A 15,142-nucleotide genomic window follows, 5' to 3' on the forward strand; every position below is an offset into this window, starting at 1 on the left:
GATAGCCTGCCAATCCTTAAACACTTTTCTGGTGAGATTAGTGGTATATTAACAAATGCTTAGGTGTGTATGGGTTTATATAGAATAATGAAATAGATTAGCATTTGGACTGTGCATAACTCAAAGAAGCAATACTTCCTAATTATCGTCATGGGTAAAACATCCATTCAAAGTGTCTGAAAAATCAATACATTTTAAAATAATGGTATGAAAAGTTTATATTGCAACTAATATTTAAGAAATAGACATGCCAAATTTTGGTGTAATATCAAAGGAAACAACTCACCATTAACTGCAAATGTCAATTAAATATCCCTCTTTTTCCAATTATATGTCTATGGGAATCTGAATATATTTCAACCACAGTATCATATTGCAGGAGATTGAATGCAAAAGCAGATATAAGGATCCAACTATATTAATGCAAACATAAGAGAGATCTGCAAAAATGTAAAACAATGACATTCCTCCTGCTGGTTTCTGGCTCTGGAAAATGTCCTAATTTTCATTAGAAAATATGACATGTTAAAAATAGGTTATTATTTAAAAAATATTTTTAAAATTTCTTAATTTCTAATATAACACATTTTAATAAATACAATCCAAATATAAATATTAAGAACACCAAAAAGCTTAAGGAGGCAAAGTAAACCCATGGGGTGGTTAAAAGGCTTCTTAAGAATACTAATAATTCCATCAAACATAATTGCAAGGACAATGCTTAACCTAATTAAAAAATAAATCGCAAATCTTCTAACATTAATTTTAATTACAAATGAATTGTTAGTAATTAAACAATTTTGTTGCTTAAAAATGCCATTTACATGAAATTACGTGATTATTCATTACTTTGAATGACATTTTTTGTAATGGATAATTCTATATTAAAATAATTTAAATTTTTCATTTCCAAATAGTTTAATAAAATATGGAGGGGGAAAAAAAGAATGTAAATGGGTACTGAGACCAAAAACCACTGGTTTAGATCCTTCTTAAATGTTATTTAAACTATTATAACTATTTACACTATTATAAATGCTCTAATAACTTCTAATCCTATCCTTAATATCTTCTTGAAAGAAATATAGAGCACTTGCCTTTCCTACCTCCTTTCATAATGACATTAACCTAAAAGAGTTATTTTCTGTTTGTAATTCTTCTTCTTCCTGTCTTGATGAGTTTATTTAAAAGTTACAAATATTCTTTCAAGTGTTTCAATTTTATGTCTTAAGCCAGCGGTCTCCAGCTTTTCAGCACGAGGGACTCATTTCATGAAGGACAATTTTTTCACAAACAGAGGCAGGGGTGCTTGGGGGTTCCAGGATGAAACCTTGATCGTCAGCTTCTTAGAGTCTCATAAGGAGTGCATAACCTAGATCCCTTGCATGTGCAGTTCACAATAGGGTTTGCACCACTATGAGAATCTAAGGCTGCTGCTGATCTGATAGGATGAGGAGCTCACTCACTGCTCACCTCCTGCTAAGTGACCAGGTTCCTAACAGGCCACAGACCTGTAGGGTCTGTGGCCCAGGGGGTTAAGAACCCCTGTCTTAAGCAATAGATGAATACCATCTGATCTAAGAAATTCACCATAATCAAATACTTAAAAATATCCTACCACATTTTGGTCATTCAAGTCTATATAATTTGATTACAGATCAGTGTTGTCCAACAGAAATAAAATGGGAACCACATATATAATTTTAAATTTTTTAGTAGCCATATTTAAGCATAAAAAGAAACTGAATAAATTAACTTTAATGATGTATTTTATTTAACCAAACATATCCAAATGATTATTTCAACATAAAAATTAATATAAAAATTTATTAGTATATTATTTTATGTTTTATATATTTCATATGTTATCAAAGTCTGGTTGTGTATTTTATATTTATAGCACATTTGAATTCAGATTAGCCACATTTCAATTGCTCAATAGTCACCATGTGGCCAGAGGCTAGTATTTTACACAGCACAGCTCTTAGAAGTAAAAATAATTCATCTTTAATTCTATCTGAATTCTGACTTGTGCTTTACACTTCAGTGACCAATTTAGTATTTCAGGGAAATATTAAATATTCAGTTCTTATATTTAATATTTCTTTTTTATTGTGTTGCTTCATTTATTTATTTAACATTTTATTTTCCAAATGGCAATTCTAACCCTAATGTCCATGTCTTTAAAAAAAACATATTTTGGGATTTTTGTCATTTAAAATATAGAGTCTGACCTTTTTGTTACAGCATTATTTTCTAAAAGGACATATACTAACCTTCCCATGTAAGGTAATTTCAAATTTCAAACATTGTAAGAGTATCCATTCTACATATACATTTATGCATTTTTACTTTACTGCATTTTTGTTTATATTTATAAAAATGACTAATAGAAAAACCAAAATACTTATAATTTTTAACTTTTATGTTGGGAAAAGCAGCAAAGGAGAAAGGACTTACAGAGTGCCTACATAAATTGGTTATGAGTAACATATAAACAAGGAACAATAAACTGAGGAAGGTCTCAGGAGGCCTCTGAGGAAGAAGGCCTCTCAATGCCTCATGTTCCAGTGCAGGGTGACCTAGGCTCTGTTACCATAAATATTGTACTCAAGGATGTAAAACCCCTTTGTAGCACTATGACATAGCCAGAGTTGTAGGCTCCATGAAAGGCCTGAGTTCCACTAGCTGCACATAGATAATAACTTAAAGATAACCACATGTTCTTGTTTTGTGAAACTCCCAAACTGCCACTGTTAGCTGTCTTTAGAATGACACACCAGTTCCCGCTCACTGATTCAGTTCCGGCTCACTGATTCACTCCACCATCACTCCACTCCTACCCTATTGATCAAAGTGATTGCAACCAATAAATAGAGTGGATGATCAGAGCTCAGGGCCTTCACTGCCTCCTCCAAAGTAATAAGTGATGGCCCTCTGGTCCCACTATCTCTCTTAATCTTTTTCTCATTCCTTTGTTGCCACTGAACTCAGGGTACCCACGAGTGATGTAGGGCTGGCTCCCTACATTCTGGTGCTCAACATAGGGCTCATGGATCCCTGCATTCTGGTACCCAATGTGTAGGGCTCATGGATTCCTTACAATTTTATGTTCAGGGTTACATGTGTAAGTTTGCTACAAAGGTAAATTTCATGTTATGGGGGTTTGGTGTACAGATTATTTCACGCCCAGGTAATAAGCATAGTTCCTGACAGGTAGTTTTCCAATCCTCACCCTCCTCCTTCCCTCCATCCTCAAGTAGGCCCTGGTCTCTGTTGTTTTATTTGTGTCCGTATGTACTCAATGTTTAGGATCTCACACCAGTCAGAATGGCCATTGTTAAAAAGTCAAAACACAACAGATGCTGGTGATGTTGGGGAGAAAAGAGAATGCATATACATTGCTAATGGGAATGTAAAATAGTTTAGCCATTGGGGAAAGTAGTTTGGAAATTTCTCAAAGAACTCAAAGCAGAATTATCATTTTACCCAGTAATCCCATTATTGTGTATATACACAAAGAATAAAAATTGTTCTACCATAAAGGGCTTATAATTATAAAAAGAAAGTTTGGTTTCAAATCCAACTGAAACAAAGATAAGAATCTTTAGTTTTAATTATACACTAATTGAACTTAAACCAGCAATTAAACTCTGAACTATCATTAATAGTTAAAAAGGTATGGGTGGGTGGGCGGCCGAATCGTGCGCAGGGTTTAGACAAAGGAGGCCGTGAGGACCTGCATGCTTTTCTTCCCCAGGCATGCTTCGAAAACTGGACATCAAAAACAAAGACGATGTCAAATCTTTGTCTCGAGTGATGGTCCATGTTTTCAGCGACGGCGTAACAAACTGGGGTAGGATCGTGACTCTCATTTCTTTTGGTGCCTTTGTGGCCAAACACTTGAAGACCATAAACCAAGAAAGCTGCATTGAACCATTAGCAGAAAGTATTACAGACGTTCTCGTAAGGACAAAACGGGACTGGCTAGTTAAACAAAGAGGCTGGGATGGGTTTGTGGAGTTCTTCCATGTAGAGGACCTAGAAGGTGGCATCAGAAATGTGCTGCTGGCTTTTGCATGTGTTGCTGGAGTAGGAGCTGGTTTGGCATATCTAATAAGATAGCCTTGTAAGTGCAACAGTTGACTTTTAACCAACCTTACCACCACAAAAACCAGATAACATCTGTGACATCAGCTGGACTCCAAGCCGTAACTTCCAAGAGTTGCCCTCTAGCAACCTAGCCAAATGGCCGAAGATTATGGCTAACAAGAATAAATACATGGGAAAAGATCTCCCCTTGACTGAAGAGTCACTGTCTGAAAGAAGCAAAGTTCAGTTTCAGCAACAAGCAAACTTTGTTAGGGAGGCTATGGAGGAGGACTTAGAGATTTAGTGAAGACGGTAGGGTGGAAAGAATTTCCTTGTTGAGAACAGGAGAGTGGCCAGTAGCCAGGCAAGTCATAGAATTGATTAAATATACCCGCCAAATTCATTAATATTCTGTAGTGTTAAGAGAAGCACTAACAATGCCAGTGAGCTGTGTAAAAGCTACAAGTGATAGAACTATGACTGTAAGCCTCAGTACTGTACAAGGGAAGCTTTTGCTCTCTGTAATTAGCTCTCCCAGTATACTTCTTGAAATAGAAAGTCCAAGTGTTCAGGACTTTTATACTTGTCATACATTGGCTTGGTTTCCATGATTCTTAGCTTGTTAGCCTAGTTGATGGCCAAGAATACTTGACGGAAGGCTAAGTAGTTATGAATATGGATATCCTCAGATTTTAAGACAAACAACTTGTAAATGTATTTGTAAAAATTGTATATATTTTTACAAAAGTCTATTTGAAACAAAGGGACAGAAGTCTTAAATTTACATTAGTTTTTTTCATGCCCTTTGAACTTTGCAACTTCTGTAATTAGGAATCTGTTTCTTAAAGCTTTTCTATGCTAAACTTCGGTCAGTCGAGAGTGTATACAGAACTAGTTGATGTGTAACTGTATGCAAACTGGTTGTAGTGGAACCAATCTGATTGATAAACTATGCAGATTTTAATTTTCCTATCTGATTTTGGTAAGTATTCCTTAGATAGGTTTTTCTTTGAAAACCTGGGATTGAGAGATTGATAAATAAATTAATCTTTTCACTTAGTTATATGCAGGTTTTCAATAATTAGGTCTAAGTGGAGTTTTAAAGTTACTGATCACTTACAAATAATGGGCTCTGATTGGACAATACTCATTTGAGTTCCTTCCATTTGACCTAATTTAATTGGTGAAATTTAAACTGAATTGATGAGCTCATCTTTAAAGCTTCTACTAGAAGATTTTCAGCTGTTCCGAATGGAACTCATTAGCCGTGTGCATATAAAAAGATCACAGGTGGATGGAGAGACATTTGATCCTTGTTTGCTTAATAAATTGTAAAAACGCAAGCTAGTTTAACCATGGTGCAATTATTAGGCTTGCTTGTTATACACACAGGTCTAAGCCTAGTATTTCAATAAAACAAATATTTATTGTTTTGTTTCTAAAAAAAAAAAAAGGTATGTACAAAATGCTGGAAATATCTCGTTGAATATTGTCTATATCTCATTGAATATTGTCTATAAAAGCTATGGTAAAATGAAGGATTTTTGTATATTTCTTAAGTTTCTGAGGATAGAACCTGCTTGCCACAGAAATCTATCATTCATATTCCTTAGACACACATTTTATTCAGAAGTAAGGACTAACTGTAGTAGCTTAAATCTCCAAATAGAAATTTAAGATCCTGTTGTTGAGGGAAAATTATGGAAAGCATACTGGAAGCTCAAAAGATCTAGTTTCTATTACTGACTCTCTCTTTGATCCCATATAAACTTTATCCATCTCGGCTTGTCTTAATAAATCTGTAAAATGAAGAAGATGAAATATAGGTAGTTGTCTACTGGAATTTCTTTGAAGTTGGAAAGACTGACACTGTTTATTATATATTACTCTTCTTCCCCACTCTTGATGTTCCCATCCACAACACTGGGAAGATCCACTGCTATAACATTCTAGCTTTTATAAATTCCTCAGGAGTGAAGTCACATCTGATTGGTAAATGTAAGAAAAATCAGTATATTTTGCTTAGTTCTATCACTTTTTCCTATGAGGAGCTAGAGGCCTCAGGAAATAAGAGGTTTCCACTGCCCCTCCAGGGGCAGCCAGAGCTGATTTAACATCACCTGTGACTACAGTTAAATCTGCTAAACTCTAGGACTTAGTGAGTAGATCCACTAAGCTTTTGTACTGCAATTTATCAGTAATAATGGTTTTATTTTGCCATTCCTTGGTTTTAGTTAATATAGTCAAATACAGGAAATGAAAAAAGTATCATTAACTGCAGGTATCTCAGTGACCAACATTAAACTACTGATCAACACTACTTAGGAGTACTAAGATGAACTGACATTCTCAGGGAAGCTAAGTTTAAACCACAGCATTTTATGACACCTAAGCCATAGCTGCCTTTCCTATAAAAGTTAGGCAGAAAACAGTATCTAAGAGTTACAGCACCTAAGATACTGTTTATCTATACCTTTAAGAACAACCACCAGATTCTTCATTATTAGAACAAATAATCCTCAGTTAGTCAGATTCAAGAGGCTTCTGTGAGTCACACTTGAAAGTGGTTCTCTAAAATTTAACCCAAGACAATAAAGAGAGGAGTAGCTATGTGATGGCTCTTATTTATCACAATTCAGGCAATCATCTATGGAATTATGTCAAAACTAAACAACATCTAGAAGTAAAACTCCTAAAAATTGAAACAGCTCTGATAATCTAGGCTTTTCACTGGTACCCAGACTGGATATGATAATCTGGGGAAATCATTAACTGCGGGTATGTCAATGACCAACATTAAACTACTTATCAATGCTACTTAGGAGTAAGAATACTCTTCAATTAGAAGAATAATTGAAGAGTATTCTTCAATTAGAAGAATAAGAGAAGCAAGGGGGAAAATAAAAGCCTAGGCAAATTTCTTGACATCCAAGATGGACCTAAAACCATTTTTTTTTTTTAATTTAATGACTGAAACTAAGAGATAAGTCAAAGAAATATACTGAGCACCTATTGTGAATCAGAACCTTTGGCAGGTGTTGAGGACAGTGGTAAAATGTCATCCTTGTGCTTTTTAGAACTTACTGGTGTCAAAGGGTGGTGAAGAAGAGAGCAGTACAAAGATAAAAGTTAATTGTAAGAGCAAATACTTAATTTCGATACAGCTTCAAATGGTACTTCTGCCTAGCCATTGGTCCTATGCCATTCCGCCTCATTTATCTGCATAGGTATAATCTGGAAATGATCATTTTACAACTTCTTTGAGCACTAACTAATGTTCAGCCGTTAAAGAAAGCTGATGAGTATCCAAAAAGACTAGGAAGGGATAGCGAGTAAGAGGAACAGTTATATTACCTTTTAATCAGTAAGATGTTGGGCCAGAATTTAGTCTGGTAAGCCAGCTTCCCATGATACTTTTAACTTCGATTATATGAATTCTGCTAGAATACACTTTTCCCCAAACCTCTACATGACAAAGAAACAACAGGGCAAACTTGGCAGAAATTTTTCTGGTTTTTCTTGAAAACAGAGCCTTTGAAACCTACATCAAAGACTCACAGGTCTAAAAACAGAAACAAAAGACCAACTTGTTCTCAATCTCCTCTGTTGCTTTTGCTTGGAAAGAGTCTCCTAAATTTCCTTCTGGTTTCAGTAATAACACTAAATTAATTTCTATATGCACAGCTCTAAATTAGCCACTGATTTGTTGAGACATCCTGCTCACATAAAGAACTCTATGAAACACACACTTATAGTATTAACTAATGGTTAAGGATTTCCCTAAGAAGGACTATCTAACCAGGTTCTAAATTTAAAAAAAAAAAAAAAAATCTACATTTATTGCACCAAGCCACTCCAGGCAGTCTTCTTTAGTATCTTAATACACATCTGTCAAAGCTTGTAAACAGAGTGTAATTTTGGGGGAGGGAATATATAGATATATTAGCCACATATATATGTGTGTGTGTTTATATATATATATATATGACTCTCTCTCTCTCTCTCTCTCTCTCTATATATATATATATATATACATATGGCAAACCAGAGAAAAGGTAAAACAAATCCCACATGAATTAATGAGTTGAATAAAAATATTCCAAAATAGAAAAAGAAGAAAAATATTAAGTCACTTGATACGGAAGCACTTTCCAAATTTAAAACACATCATACAAATTGGTAAGAAACACTAAGACAAATAAATGAAAAAATTCTTCACAAAAGAAGAAATAGTTATTACATGAAATAGTCTACAGTAAAAAAAAAAAAAAAAGATTGGCACAAGTTTATTCTGTACAACAATTAGTAAAGATCAAACAAAAAACTGAATCAGGCAATAACTGCAAACATTACTAATAAAAATGTAAGTGGTGATCAACTTGTCAGAGGCTTATGAGTCATTAGTTTGAATTCTGTAACTGTTAATAGATAAATATCTCTGGAAATAAAAAAGGCTTCATATAACAGATTTTTAAAAATAGCATCATTACAAATAATGCAGTTTAAAAAAGTTATTAGTTACTGTAATGTTTAGAACCACTACATGGAGACATGATCAACATCACAGTATAGTCCGACCATTAAACCAGAGATTTAAATAATATGAGGAAATGCTTCAGTCCATGATGTTGAATGAAAAAAACATCACCAGGTCACAACTGTATATTAAAAACCTGTACAGAAAAGTGCCAATTGAAAGATATCAATACACAGTGGTACCAAAACTATACAGCACTGTTTTGCTGAATGTGGTAGTATGAAAACATGCTACTTTAGGGAATGATGAGATTTATCAAAGCCAATAACTGCTAATCAAGTATCTTTGCAAAACATATATTGACCAATCATCATCTGAGTAACTCTATTAACAAAATTTTAGAAATATTAACATCAATAACTTACCACATGAGTAGTTTTTAATGTACTGCCATCAAATCTGCATAAACTGAAGCTCTCCTCAAAGAAAATATCACATTCTTCTAACTCTTGTGCATTACAAGGTGGTTTTTCTTTATCTGGATTTGGATTCTTAGTCCAGAAAATAAAATAAGTAAACAAGTAAAACAAACAACAAGGGAATGGATTTCTTCATCTTTAAAAATGTTAAGGTTATAGCAGTAATTAAAAATAAATTGCAAACCCATGACCAATAAAATTATAATCACACAAAGAAATAACAGAATGATGGAATCAGCAAAAAAGATATGAAAATAGGTATTATAAACATGCTCCATATACTCAAAGATGTAAAGGAAAACATGAACATGTTGAGAAAGAGAAAGAGGAAAGATTTTCAAAAGAACCATACTGAACTTCTAGATATAAAAACACAAATCTGAAATGAAAAACAAAACAGATGTGACAGACAGCTGATTAGACACTGCAAGAGAAAAGGCTAGTAAACCTGAAAAATAGCAATAGTGACTGCAAAATGAAGCACAAAGACAAAAAATAAAAACAGAAAAACTCATTGACCCAAGGAACAATATCAAATGGTCTAGCATATGGGTCACTGAAGGAGGGCAGGAAGAATGGGGAAAAAAATTGAATAAGTAATGGCCAATACTTTAAAAAATATGAAAATATAATCATACAGATTCAAGAATGTCAAAGAACTCCAAGTACAACAAACATTTAAAAAAAAAAATCAAAAATCACAGTAAGTCATATTATAATTACATTTCTGAAAAGCAGTAATAAAGAAATTCCTAAAAGCACACAGAGGAGGAAAAAATACATGATTTACAGAGGAACAAAGATATAAAAGACAGCTGATTTCTCATCAGAAACTGTAGGCCAGAATACAATGGTGTATATTTAAAGGTGTAAGAGGAAAAAATAATCTGTCAACACTGAATTATATACATAACAAAAATAACTTTGGAAAAGGGAAGAGAAATATTTTTGCAGGAAAAAGCTGAGAGAATTTATCACCAGCAAATCTATACTAGAAAAATGCTAAAAGAAGCTCTTCAGCCAGAAAAAAAATAATATCAGATGAAAATGTCAATCAACACAAAGGAATGTAGAATAGAGGAAATGGCAAATATAAGATTAAATGAAAGATCTTTTTTAACATTCTTAATCTCTTTTAAAAGAGAATTACTGACTATAGCTAAAATAACAGTGTATTATTAATTTTAATAGAATATAAAGTATAAAACAACAGTAATACAAAGAATAGAAGAATGGAAAATAGAAGTTTCTTCAAATGTAATGAAGTGATACAGTTTTTAAAGATAGTTGGTGATAAGTCAAAGATGCAACCCCTAAAACCACTAGAACACACACACACACACACACACACACACACACTCTCTCTCTCTCTCTCTCACTCTCTCTCTTCCTCTCTCTCTCTCTCTCTCAATCCCCTTAACCAAGCAGAAACATGGAAATACAATTAACAATAAGCCTAAAGTAGACATAAATAAATTCATAAAAGCAATTTTTTAATGTTCCCTTGCTTCAATGGAAGGGCCACTGTCTGCTTACATCACAGAGTAACAGGATCACAATAATTAAGCAATAAATTATACAATTTTTGAATATAACAGAAATACAATTCTACAACTGACCAAATGTGTAAACATCTAGTTTGCTAAAATACAGAGTTATGTTAATTCTCATGTTATTAAGAATTTAATGAAATGGTCTGAGAGAATCCGAAACTAAATGGATGGGAGTTCTAGAAGATGAAAATACTCAACACGTGCCCATGCCCCAGCTGGGATATGGAGCCCCCTAGTTGTGGCTGTTGCCTCCAGTCTAAATATCAATGGGAACAATTACGGCTGCTATGGCTGGCTGTAAAGGCATTGCCGGCAATCTCCTAGTTAGTTGATGCCATTCTGTGGAGTGACTCAAGGAGATATCTACGTCCAGAAGAAAAGAGAAAGTGCCCTATTGATTTCTCCTTCCCTTTCCCTTCCAATTATCCCTACTTTAGAAGCAGAAAAAATTAAAAGTTCAAGACTATCAAGGCCACCAGTGCCTCACAGGACAAGATTAGAAAGAAAAGGAAATTGCAGAGAAAAGGGTCAAACATGCTATGTGGCTTTCCATGGGCCATTTACTGATTTCTAAACTGAGTTGAAAAAGACAGGTGAAAAGCAGCAAATAAGGAGCTAAGAAGCTGAGTTTGGGGTATTAAAGTGCTTGGGCGTCAAAAAGTAGACTTCAGGGTCCACATAGTAGGAGAAGCCCTAGTAAATATCTAGGCTTTCAGCTGAGATAAATGAAAAGTTTTGCCTTAGGTATAAGAACAAACATGAAATAAAGCAGTCATGTAAAAGACTAAAACCCAGCATCAAATCAAATCAATCCCTTGTGGAATTAAGAAGATAGGCTAAAAATTTAGAGAAGGCAGCTACAATAGTGTTTAGAAGGAAGTGTACAACATTAGTGCTTTTACTGGAAAAGAAAGGTCAAAAATCAACTATCTAAGCTATCACCTTCAAAAATAGAAAAAAAAAGAGCAAAATAAATCCCCAGTAAACAAAACGAAGAACATAATAAACATAAAACAGAAATGAAAAAATTTAAAGCAGAAAAACAAAGACAGTGGAAATGGATGCTCACATTAGACCTGTATCTGTTAAAGAAATTAAAAACATTAAAAACTAAGGCATCATAGTTAAGACCTTCCAAAAACGGAAATTCAACGTCCAGATTGTTTCACTGACAAATTCTACCAAACATTTTAAGACATAATACTAATTCTATACATTTTCTTCTAGAAGACAGAACACTTCCTTAATCTTTTAATAAAGTTATTATCCAGATACTCAAACTGGAAAAAAACCTGTCCAATATTCCTCACAAATAGATGTAAAAATACTCAAGAAAATATGAGCAAATCAAATTCATCAATATGTGAATGGATAATACATCATGATCAAAAGGGGCTTATTCCACCAATACAGAAAATTCTAATATCACTCATGATAAAAACTCTCAGCACACACAAATAGAAGAAAATTTTTTCAATGTAATAAAAAGAATCTATCCTTCTCAATGATAAAATAGTCAATTATTTTCCCTAAGATCACAATAAGGGAAGAATGTCTGCTTTTACCATTCAAGAGTACTATATAGCTGTGGAGCAGACGTTCTAACCAATGCAGTGAGGCAAGTATGAATATTTGAAAAATGTAAAACTGCCTTCAGCTGCAAATAAGACTGTATGTTTGTCTTTTCAAAATGTAACTAACACACTGGTGTTTAGGCATAAATAACTTTCTCATAAACATTATATTCAATTTTAAACCATCAAGTTTAAAAAGTAGTTGACAGTAATTATCTACAATCACAAAACATGAGATATCTCCACTACTGTCACTGTTATTATATCCCCAGAGCCTGAGGCAATAATACTTGCCGAATGAGTGAACATAAGGCAATGCAGCCTGCATGGCTTGTTGTAAACAGGGCTATGAAATCAAAGTTTTGTAGTCCTACATATGAATTACAGTGATTCCTGAAATTCTCAAATACTACCGGCAAACATGAAACTTGGTTTCTCTATTTAGCCATGTTTCCTTTTGACAGAGACATTCACTTTCAATATTCTAATCTTTCTATCTTAGGATACAATTAACATAACGATATAAATAATTCTTTATCGGTCTTCCTCATCTCTATAATTCAAGATGGCAAAAAATCAGACATCTTCTATATGCTGATATCATTGTTAGAAAATGAACATATAATTTAAAATTCTGATGTACTGTTTGCTGTATTCATTCACATTCTTAACATGATCTTACAAGTCATTAGAGTGGGAACATATTCAACCTCATGATTAAGTATTGTGTTGTCACTGTAATCATCACAATGAATTACATTATCAATAAAAAATAACTATACTATATATGATACATATATCCTTGCAATATTCTAGGATCACCTCAAAAATTTCAGTGATAAGTAGATTCTTAGCAAATAAATTATAACATTATAATTTTTAACCTACCAGCATTGGTCAGTTGATTCTTCTAAAGAATACATGGAGGGGGAGAGAGAGAGAAAAAGAGAGAGAGAGAACACAATACATACACATACATTCAGATGCACACAAACCCTCTATATAGTACAACCACACATACATGTATGAATTTACATAGTATAAGAAATAAATATTAGAACTTAGGCCGTATTCAAACATCAGTCAGATCAGTGGTACCTAATCTGTATCTTTTATATTAGGAAAAGCAAAATAATGTTTGAAAAGCATGGCATAATCCTCATAATACATATATTGGGACCCTTGGAAAGTTACACTACCATTCCAACTACTTACCAATTCTTCAGAGGTCAAATGCATCAAACGTTCAGCTATTGCGGCACACTGGGTTGAATCTCTTATAAGTTCCCCTTGTTTATCTCCAACTACTAGCTCTGGCCAGGTCAGTCCTTCATTCTTCTTAATCAAGGAAATCTCCAAGCTGTAAGTTCAAATGAGAAAAGTGATGTTACATTAAGCAATTATACAAATTATACAATCAGTAACAACCATTGTTTGTTTCTCTCTTCTATAGAAAGTACCCTCCAGTGCCCAGAGGATGGTCTACCAAAAATCTTGTTCATTTAAGTTTTGCATGTGATGGAAAACCTATAATCAAACAGCAAATCGTCCAGATTTAATAAACAAAGAAAGTACCACTGGAAATGGTAAATCAAATGGCTTGAAGAGAGGATTGGCTGGAAAGAGAGAGGCCATCCAGAAAGCACTGGTATGCACTATGTTCCTGAACTTAATAGAAATGCAAGAAGCATGGATCTATAAGACATCTGGGGAATGGTGGTAGGTGTGGGCATGTAAGCAAAGAGGAAAAGGCCTGTAACTAAAGGATAATTCTTTGTGTCTGGAACCAACAATTAACTTTATTTTCACAAACTAAGAGCCATAATATAGATTATTAACCTAAATATCAAGCAGGTTAAATCAATGCAAATCTTAATTTTAAAATACAGACTTTAAAGACTTGAAAAGTATAAATAAGGAAAAAAAATTAACTTTGGTAATACAGAGAAAAAAGATGTTAATGTGTCCTCTATTAACTTACTTAAAATCTAATTCTGTACATTTAAGCCATTAAACGATTCCAAATGCACTAGGAACTCTGAGATCAAGGACTGATGCAGCAGGAAAGGGAAAGAGAACAGAGTTGAGGCAGACTATAGACATAGGAGAAGTAGTAAGTTGGCCCATGTAATAGGAAGGAAAACCCAAGTAAGATGCTTTGGGAACATCCACTGTTATAACAGAAAGAAAAGGGGACTGGTGGTAGCTACTCCACAGAAAAGCAACCTTTTCCACGTGTCATCTTTTGTACACATGTACCATATTAGCTCATGCCCTGGAACACAACTGCAAGAATACTATAATTATTAAATAGGACACGCAAACTTATCAGCTGTTCTTTTTCAAGACTGTTATAATCACTACCTTATGAATTAATTACAGTATTTAACATTTTTGTGAAACTGCCTATTTTAAGAGATGATACAAAATAATAATATGATACTTATCATTAGCACTGAAAATTACTACCACAATAAAAGCCTAGATTTAGTTACATTTTTTCTTTTTTCATTTTTCTTTCTTTGAGACTCAGTCTTGCTCTGTTGCCCAGGCTGGAGTGCAGTACTGCAATCTCTCTCACTGCAACCTCTGACTCCCAGGTTCAAGTGAATCTTGTGCCTCAGTCTCCCAAATAGCTGGGATTACAGGCTGTGCCACCAGCCTGCCTTGCTAATTTTTGTATTTTTAGTAGAGACAGGGTTTTGCCATGTTGGCCAGGCTGGTCTTGAACTCCTGGCCTCAAGTGATCCGGCTGCCTTGGTCTTCCAAAGTGCTGGGATTACAGGTGTAAGCCACTGCGCCTGGACCCCAGATTTAGTTACATTTTCTAAGGAAAAAGCTAATTCTGATAATAATGATGATGATGAAGATGATGATAATAATAATGACAATAGCTTATATTTATGTATATGTCAGGTGCTATCTTAAGCACTTTACATGTTTTAACTCATTGGTCAAAACAACCAA

The 15,142-nt window shown here is 34.0% G+C and overlaps 1 protein-coding gene across 1 annotated transcript in view; it reads right to left on the minus strand.

The window, feature by feature from the left end:
• NUDCD1 (NudC domain containing 1) overlaps positions 1-15,142 on the minus strand; it is a 64,996-nt gene that overhangs the window by 12,554 nt on the left and 37,300 nt on the right. Inside the window, exons 7-8 of the mRNA XM_012443301.2 lie at positions 13,391-13,535; positions 8,995-9,120 (exon numbers count right to left, since the gene is read on the minus strand). Coding sequence (XP_012298724.2) covers positions 8,995-9,120; positions 13,391-13,535 — 271 coding nt within the window. The remainder of the gene's footprint in view (positions 1-8,994; positions 9,121-13,390; positions 13,536-15,142) is intronic.

Source organism: Aotus nancymaae, unplaced genomic scaffold (genome assembly GCF_030222135.1).
Source record: "Aotus nancymaae isolate 86718 unplaced genomic scaffold, 86718_ANA_hifiasm-v0.15.2.pri h1tg000036l, whole genome shotgun sequence".
Classification (NCBI taxonomy): domain Eukaryota; kingdom Metazoa; phylum Chordata; class Mammalia; order Primates; family Aotidae; genus Aotus; species Aotus nancymaae.